The sequence below is a fragment of the Elephantulus edwardii genome, unplaced genomic scaffold (assembly GCF_000299155.1).
Source record: "Elephantulus edwardii isolate Elephantulus edwardi_28Jun2011 unplaced genomic scaffold, EleEdw1.0 scaffold00002, whole genome shotgun sequence".
Taxonomy (NCBI): Eukaryota; Metazoa; Chordata; class Mammalia; order Macroscelidea; family Macroscelididae; genus Elephantulus; species Elephantulus edwardii.
Genome location: NW_006399752.1, coordinates 45,619,332 through 45,628,643, shown reverse-complemented (window position 1 = coordinate 45,628,643; position 9,312 = coordinate 45,619,332). Strand labels below are relative to the sequence as shown.

The following is a 9,312-nucleotide window of genomic DNA, read 5'->3' as shown; positions in this document are numbered from 1 at the left end:
GGGGGAATCCTAATTAGGGACTTGAATGGGGACTTGAAGGAAATAAAAATGCCTTGACCTTGTGCCGTAATGGTCCTTGTTACCAATTTCTAAAGCTGGCTGAGTTACGAAATTATAGATTTTAGTTTCATATTGTGTTTTAAGACAGAGCATCTAACAAATCTACAAATAGCACAGGAACATGGCTTCTGGAATTCTACAAAACGTTAAAGTCAAGCCTTCTGGTAACTTTTCACTGTTTTCCAAGCCAAACTTGGATTATCAGTGACTGTTTAGTAAGTTAATTGAAGTTATTGTTAGCACAGGACACTTAACTGAATATGAATTCAATTCCTATGTTTTATCTCCTCAGATATTTTATCTCCTCTCTTTGGGACACTTATTTCTTCAGCTCAGGTGAGTTTTACAGCTCCGTTGCTTCTTTGTTAGAATGGTGATAAGTAATTAAACAGCTTCATAAGAAAACATACGAGGTAGGGATGTCTATGCCACACAGGTTCCCCAAGGTGGCACGTAGCTGGAGGCCGGCACCCAGCCCCACAGGCGTGGGACCCATGGCCATCAACACAGAATAGAGAGAGCTTTAGACTCGGGCTCAGGGCTGCCCAACGAGTCATTTTGGGAATTCCAATTTGAGAGTCGTCTTTTGGGGACCCTCGAAATAGGAGGAGAAGTGAAGATCAAGCCAAATTTGAGTTAGAAAAAGATATAAAACATTTCTTGCACCCACCAGGAAGTTTGAGTGAGATTTGTTCTCATTCAGGATTTCCTCCTGTGTGATTATGATTGTCACAGTAGGCCCTGTAGTGTTGATAAATCCCATCCATGCTTCAGACTCTGAAGAGATGTCACATCCCTGGAGAAGTACAGCTTTCTGTGCCCTTAGGTTTGACTGGGCCTTGGGTGTCTCCAGAAAGAATACAGGTGAACTCTCTTGTGCACTCTTAGTTACATGGAGTTGCTCAGTGCAAGGAAGGATTAAGGGTTACCCCAGAGTGGAAATGAGGAAGAGCATGGTGGACAAAATCAGGGCGTACTTATCCAGACAGCGTTGCGTGGATTTTCAAACCCAAAGGCCTATCCTTTGTACAAAGCTGACTAGTAAGTTAAGCTGAAAGGAAAGACTCCTTTCTAAAAGTCGAGGGAATTTTGTCTGAATATCTGTCTTTTTATGATCATCTGGAGGAAGGATACATTTATTACATTCCCTACTTACACTAATCAGAGACCTGTGAGAAGTGACGTAGTAGCACGTAATTGACAAGCGCACACGCTGCCGAGGCTTGCCTAGATGCAACCTTCAGAATCTGTTTTCTCAAGCAGTCTGTTCCGTTTATTCCAGTAGCCGTAACCATGTGCTCCCTTCAAAATATATTTCATCCAAATGACAGGTAGGCCTAGGAAGTAACAGTGACCCTGGTGAGGAACGTTAACCATGAGTCCAAAAGGGTGGCATTTACCCTTTAAAAAGCTCAGGAAAAACAAAACAAAAAAGCTCAGAAGGAGTGGAAAAGAAGGGTGAATGGGTACCAACAGCGGGAAGACTGCTGTTACAATGTGGAAGTTACAGGTAATGTTATGAAATAAAACATACATAAATTGTTGAATAGAAAACACCATAATTGTAAAAGATCAGGTTTGTTATTGATTGTAGCAAACTCTTTAAAAGTTATATATGTCCTAATTGTCTGTTGTCAAATTGTAACCAAGACAGAGCTGACCTTCCAGCAGGTTCTCAGAGGCAGTAAATTGCATGAGAGGAGATTCCCCTCCTTGTCCCTCAGAGGAGCTGGTGGATTTGAACCCTGTGCCTTTGTAATTGCAGCACAGCTTCTCACCACTAGGCTACCAGAGTTCCCTTCATTATCTCACAGTTTCTTTATCAAACCAGTCTCTTTCTCGGCTATGGAGTGAATTTTCTGTGATATTTTTACTTTTTTGTTTTTCCATCTAGTTTAACTACTGCTTCGATGTGCACTGGCTGGTGAGACAGTACCCACCAGAGTTCAGGTGAGTCCTGCAAATGCCAGACAAGATCACCAGCCTCCATGAGGGTTTCAAATGCTCACCGTGTATTTATTGGGCACGTGCCTTCAGTCTTTTTTTGGATGTCTTGAACCTGTTGAAATCATGTAAGTGTTAATGTTACAATGGGGGAAACAGCCTTTTCTGATCTCTCCTAATTGGGCTCACATATCCTTTTTGTAGGTTTTTGCATTTTCCTCTGTGTCCTGCCTAACAGTTGTTGTGGTTGTTAGGTGCCATCAAGTCGAGTGTGACTCATGGCAACCCCTCAAACAACAGCCCCCTGTCCTGTGCCGTCCTCACGATCCCTGACACACTGGAGCCCGTTGCTGCAGTCACCGCCTGTCCACCTCGTTGATGGTCTTCCTCTCCTTCACTGTCTCCCCCACCTTCCCAAGCACGATGTTGTCTCTCGTGGCAGTGTGTCCAAAGTATGTGAGACGAAGCTTCACCGTCCTTGCCTGCAAGGAGCACTCTGGCTGTGCCTTCCCCAAGACGCATCTGTTTGTTCTTTTGAAAGTCCATGGGACGTTCAGCATCTTTTTGAACAGCAGAGTTGATCAGTAAGTAAGGACAGATAAGAACATTTCCTGAAGAACAAGAGCATCACCGCATGCTTTCTAAACACAGAACTCACTGTCGACAGGCCCGTTCTGACTCGGGGCAGCGCTCCATCAGCTTTCTGAGGCTCTAACTCCAGATGAGAGGAGGTGCCCGTCATTCTTCTGCGTTTTTCCTGGTGGCAGATCCAAACTTTGGTTAGCAATCCAGCACCTGACACACTGCGCTCCCGTGCTCCTCTCTAGACGAGGTGGATTGACACGGTGACAGCAGCAGTGGAGCCACGTGTGTCAGTGTTTGTGAGGATGGCACAGGACAGGACAGGGTTCACATTTGTTGTTCATAAGGTCACTATGAGTCCTGCTTGACTCAGTGGCGCCTGACAGTGACAACAGGCTTGGCCAGCATGCCAAGCTTCCCTTAGCAGAGCGTTACCTCTCACTCGTTCTTTCTTGAGGAAGAGAATCTCTTGCTCCAGTTCTTTTTCTTGTTTTTGTTTTTGGCTGTCAGCGAGTCAGCCATGACTTGTGACAGCCCCACACACCAGGGACCGTAACGCTGCCTGGTGTCACCCTGTGGATTGGACATGACACCATTGTAATCCACGGGGATTCTGTTGGTGAATTTTCAAAGGGCCGAACATTAAGCAGGTTAGGGAAGGCCTCTGCCCTCGAGTCTCTTCCGACGACAGGACTGAGGAAGCACCCTGTAGGAGAAGCAGACTGCTTCATCTGTCCAAGAACAGCTGTCAGATCCAAATCAGCTTCTTCAGCGCTTACTCCACTGCTCCACCAGGGCTCTTTGAGTCTTGGAAGTCCTGGGTTTTTCATTCTATCTTCTGCAATTCAGCCTCGTGCTAGATGGTACTGATGGAATGAAAATGACTTTGCGCGCTGATGTGCAAAATACTAAAAGACTATCAAAATAGCGAGTAGGCTGCAGGAGTACACACGGGAAGATCAACAGGGTCCCCTAACACCTAAGTGCATTTAGGGCATCTTGAAACCATCACCATTAACACCAGATGAGTCGTTGTTGGAATTTCCCACACGGCCTCAGTGCTCACTGGTTCAGATCTGACCTGTGACGCAGGTAGTGGCTCGAGCCTCAGGTCTCAGCAAACCCAAAGGGGGCAGTAGCTTAAACAAGAGGGAGATTAAACTCAGGTAGTCTGAGTCGTCTGTTTGGACCTACGTGCTTAGAAATGAGTACTAGAAATGCACTTTCCAGGGTTCCTTCTTCAGCTAGCTGAGTGTTACTCCTTTGTGTGAGGTAGAGAATCATTCTGCCACATGTTGATAAATGTACAAGTAGCTGGTAAGCTACATTAATTCCAACTTCAGGCTGTCATTCTTGCCTCGATTGCTTGTTGGAGAAAAACCCATTCTTTCTGGTGTTAGGAGAACTTATTAAGAGGCTTAATTCCTAGGAATCTTCTGACTGAAATAATTAGAGAAGGCCATTGTTACTTTGTTATTGTTATGTGCCATCGAGTCACTTGTGACTCATAGTGACCCTATGTACAACACTCTGAACCCTGCTCTATCCTGAGCCAATCTTATCGTCTCTAACACAGTTACCTCCATTACCCCAGTCACTGAGTCAATCCATCTTATCAGGGGTCTTCTTCTCCTGCACTGTCCCTCTCCCCTCCCAAGCACTGGTCCCTCCTTTAACATGCCCTAAGTATGTCAGATGGAGCTTCAGAATCTGCTTCCAAGGAGCAGCCTGGTTTCACCTTCTACAAAACGAACTTGTTTGTTCTTCTAGCAGTCCATGATATATTCAATACTCTTTTCTAAAACACAGCTCAAAGGCATCAGTTCTTCTATCATCCCTAGTCGTTGCCCAGCTTTCTGATACATAGCAAATAATTACAAAGACCATGGCTCGGATCAGGCGCTCCCTAGTCTCTTGACTGACATCGCTGCTCTTCAGTACTCTGGAGAGGTTCCTGACAACAGACTTTCCTAATGCAGTTTGTCTTTTGATTTCCTGACTGCTGATGCCACGAGTGTTGATTGTGGAGCCAAGCAAACTAAAGCTGTTAAATAATCTCAATCTCCTCACCTACCATCTATCATGATGCTGCCAATTGGCCCAGTGGTGAGAATCTTTGTTTTCTTGGTGTTGAACTTCAGTTGTTCCTTTAGAAGCCCTTTGAATGTATTTCTGAAGCACATCTTCCTGTATTCTTTCAGTCATTGGAGCCTACAGCATTTCAGTGCACTTGGGGCTCTGTTTAATGTCTGCCCAACTCCCCTTATGCTGAGTCTGCATCTTGCTCTCATGGCCAGCATCATGAGGCCTTGCCCACATACTGTTTGAGGGCCTAGTGGGCACAGAGAAGCCCAGTGGTGGAATGTGTCCAGCAGACATCGACTCTACTGTCCACAAGGGGAGGAAACAGCGCTGTGGTGCCATCTGCAGTAATAACTGTCTCTCTCTTATTATTAGATGCCGACAAGTCTACAGTGACTCATAGCGACCCCATGAGCAGTAGATCTGCACGCACGTTGCCCTATGCAGCACCATCTTCACAGTCTCCCTGATCTCCCTGATCTACATTGAAATACGTTACAATCTGCATTTAAACGCAGTCACAGAGCGCTCACTGTGGGGCTTTACTCAGGGCCTTCCTCGAGTCCCAGTCCTTGTTGTGTCACAGCAGAGCTTCGGGGCCAGATCACACGGCCTCCGTTGTAAAGTGAACTAATCCATGGCCTCCCCCGAACACTGCTCTGGGCGGTCCTCGCACCCAGTCACCACCGAGCCCAGAGCTAGGATTCTTGAACCAACCACGCGTCCACCCCCACAGAGGACGTACTTTGAATACCTGTTGTCTCTTTCAGGAAGAAACCGATGCTGCTCGTCCACGGAGATAAACGAGAAGCCAAGGCGCACTTACATGCCGAGGCCAAGCCTTACGAGAACATTTCCCTCTGCCAGGTGAGCTGCTGACGCCGGGGGAGGTCCCGCGTAAGTCCGCAGGTCGGAAACAAAACACGGACAGTCAGTGCATCGTCCCACCTAGTGCAGAAGGCTGTCTTCAGCACCGCCCACAGATCCTTGCCCAGCCTTGCTCAGCTTACACACACCCCAAGCTAACCAACCCTCCTGTCTGTGGGCAGCCCTCCCGTCTGTGGGCAGCTCTTATCGTCGCCTTTCTCTTGGTGCTGACCGGCACGCTCCCTCCTGACTTCCGTGCCCTGGTCCTGGTATTTCCCTCGGGAGCCACATGAAACAGACTAGTCCTCATTGGTGATCCTTGTGGTCAGATGCACCAGCCCCTCGTTCCCTCAGTTTTTCGCTCTCTCCAAGTGTTCGCTGTCTTCATTTATGATGTAACCAGGAGTCCAGATCTTTTCCAACCTGCTCTATCTAGTTTGTCTCTGTTCCTCTCCAGCTGGGTCTAAGTTTCAGCACGGCTTGTGTCTTCTGGCTGCAGCTGGCTGGCCGTGACGCCGTCTCTGTGACGGCAGCATCCCACTGCCAGCTGATGACGAGGCATGAAATGAACTCATGACAAGTGTGTTGTTGGTTTTGCTGGGACCAAAGCAAAACAAGAAAGGTCTAAAAGCCCATCGTTCCATTTCTTTTTTACTCCCCTAATTTTGGTCTATTTTCCGGGCAGAATACGTGGATATGCAACGTTTCTAATGGTTCTTAAACTTTCCATGGCCCATTGCATGTCTAGGAGGATTTTTATGTGCCATGATGGGCCTGAGACCTACAAGGTAGGGAGAAAAGGAAGGAATTCAGGATTTTTACCTTTATGATTTCCATCCTATGAAATGGTGACTGTGAAGTGGCTAATGTTACGTTCACCTCGTCCTTTTTGCGTTTCACGAGTCTGACCAGCCAGTTCAGAAGGAGGCATGAAAATAAAGGGCTGTTAAAGGGCTATTAGCGTCCATTTCTCTCCTCGCCATCAGCTCAGGGAAACTGGCTCAGTGAAGATTGGGTTTCTGCTCTTGGAGTAGAGAGATGAGAGTCAATTCTAGAAAACCCGGTTTCTTTTTCATTTTCTTTCTGGTGCCTTTCCCTGCCCTCCCACCCTTATGAGGTCTAGGAATTCCAGCTCACATTTTATCTCTCATGTTCCTGCTATAATCGCCATCTCTCTGTGAGTGGGTGTGTGCGTGATAGTTAAACAGCAAGAGATTTCATCTGGTTCATTTTAAAAAACAAACCTCAGAGCAGTGTTCCTTCTGAGATTTAACTCGCTGCCCTTTGCATAGTTGGGTGACACTTTTTAAAACCTTCCTTCACCTGGTGTATCTGTGACTCTTGGATCTACATGGGCCTCCGCTCAGCAGTTACTCCAGATTTCTTTCTGTTGCTTCAGAAGTTGCAGTGCTGTCGGGTAGCTCTCCTCAGACGGGTGATGAACAGAGAGTGAAGGGACCCAGGGATGGTGAAGAGCAGTGACGGTCACCGCAGACGTGCGTGTGGCAGATCCAGCACTACCCGGTTCCGCACCATCCAGAACAGGTGCTGTGTGAGCTGACTGCTGCAGTCGCTGTCCCTCTCATTGAGGACTGTCCTCTCATCCACTCATCCTCTGCTTTGCCAAGCAGAATGTCGTCCTGTGGGGCATGGCCTGTCCTGAGAATATGTCCAAATACACAAGACAAAGTTTGACCTTCTTTACTTCCAAGGAAGATGTGTTACTCTTTTGGTAACAGTCAGTATTTTTTTTCTCTGAGTTTCATGTTTTTATTGGGAGCTGTGGGGGGCCCCCATCCTCGGAGGTGCTCACAGTTTCTTCAGCCACTCCAGGCTGGGATCCTGGGGGTCCTGGGGTTGGCTGGGCACGTCAGGCATGTTCCTATCATCTCTGAGGGGCACTGGGTCGCTGTAGGGGGTTATCTGGTTGATCATGGCGGCATACTTGGTGTAGGGGCTTAATGGGGGCAGAATTACAGCGAGGCCCGCGATGGTGAGGGACACGACCAGCACCGGTTTCTGGGCCCAGGCATTCTTGAGGAAGGCTGCGAGTCTAGCTGCCGTGTTGGCCTCGGCCACGGCAGTATTTTTCACCACAACCCAACACTGTCAGTTCTTTTCTCTTACTTATTCATTGTCCAGTTTTCACATCCTTATGAAGGGATTGAAAATTGCCTGGCTTGCCTCAGGTGCACCTTAATCCTCAGAATCACGTCAGATTTGACCGTTTGACTTCTTGATTTCTGCTTCAAGTGAGATCCTTGACATAAGTCTTTTCTGTTTACAATAATGTTGCTTTCTAGTTACTCCAAATGCTAAGCCATTAGCTCCTTCCCATGAAGTCTGAACCAGCTCAGAGCTTCTGATCGTCCATTGAGTTTCTGAAGCTGTAAATCAGGAGATTGCCCGTCCTTCTCCTGCAGTGCCACTGATGGCTTGGAACCATCGGAGAGGTGTGTGGCCTTTTGGTTGGCGGCACAACTCCCTATGGACTACTCAACGCTCCTTAAATGCTAACTGCTTAGACTGGAAAAGGGGGAGCCCTAGTAGCCCAGTGGCTCAGGAGTTGAGCTGCCAAATCAAAGGCAAACGGTTCGAATACAACTGCTCTGTGGGCAAAAGATGGACAGTCTCCTCCCGTGCAATTTAGAGCTTCTGGAAACCCTGGTGGGTCAGCTGTGAGTCAGTTTGACAGCTATGAGTGAATGAGTCTAGACTGAAAAGTTCAGGTGAGCCATTCACCTGGTGGTGTTCTCTGAGCCAGCCACTAGAGGGCGTTCCGAGCTGCTGTCTTCCAAACTTTGGTCAAAGAACTGGACAAAAGCTTCAAAGACAGTGACTTCATCCCAACCCATTAGTGAAATGCCTTTATTGTGAATTCTTGACTTTTTATACATAATGTCATTTGAACAGGAAAAATCCTTTCCTCTGTAGCTTCATTAAGCTGCTTGTTCATTAGTCATAAAATCTAAAGAAGCTGATACTTCTCTGATCAGTTCAGATGGGGGTTGAGGCCAAATAGTCAAGGGCAGAGGGGTGTCAGAGTGCCTGGACGCTGTCCTCTTGGCTATGTCATCCTGGCCTCATCACATAACCTCGGGCCTGATTTCTGCGTGTTTATACTGCAGAAGACCACTATTGTAAAAACAGAAGAATAACGAGTAAGATGTGTATGGATATCCAAAGAGGGAAGAGAGGGGGCTGAGAGGAGGTGGGAACCACAGGGTCACAGAGTTTGAGGGGAGGGGGAACAAAAACCAATGTGTATGAATGAAACACAACATAAACTATAAACTATTGTATGAAAGTCAATAAGAAAATTTTTAAAAGACAAAACAAAAACTAAAAAAAAAAAAGTGGACAGCTAAAACGATTTGTCATAGGGCTGTTATGAAATTGGCATTTAAGCTCAAAACTCACTGTCTTCAGGTCAAGTGGGAACCAACTCATAGCTGACCCTCCAGTGGGGTTTCTGAGGCTGTAAAACGAAAGGGAGGATATTGCTCATCTTTTTCTGAGGAGCTTTCAAAATCACCCTTTAATATTAAGCCTCAGGTCTCTTGACTTATTGTTGCCTTTTCTCAGCTAAGTAGCCATTGAAATTCTGATGTTAAAGCCTTAAAATGCCCCTGGCCGGAGTATTTTATAAATTCTAGATATAAGTTCCTTAATCTAACATGTCATTACCAAATATTTTTTCCCAATTTGTGGCCTTCCTTTTTACCCTGTTGGAGAAGTTTTTAGATGTGCATAGGGATTTGATTCTTAGAAGGTCCC

General features: G+C 46.6%; 1 protein-coding gene across 1 annotated transcript in view; it reads left to right on the top strand.

The window, feature by feature from the left end:
* TDP1 (tyrosyl-DNA phosphodiesterase 1) overlaps positions 1–9,312 on the top strand; it is a 97,460-nt gene that overhangs the window by 2,414 nt on the left and 85,734 nt on the right. Inside the window, exons 2-4 of the mRNA XM_006879126.1 lie at positions 353–396; positions 1,955–2,010; positions 5,439–5,535. Coding sequence (XP_006879188.1) covers positions 353–396; positions 1,955–2,010; positions 5,439–5,535 — 197 coding nt within the window. The remainder of the gene's footprint in view (positions 1–352; positions 397–1,954; positions 2,011–5,438; positions 5,536–9,312) is intronic.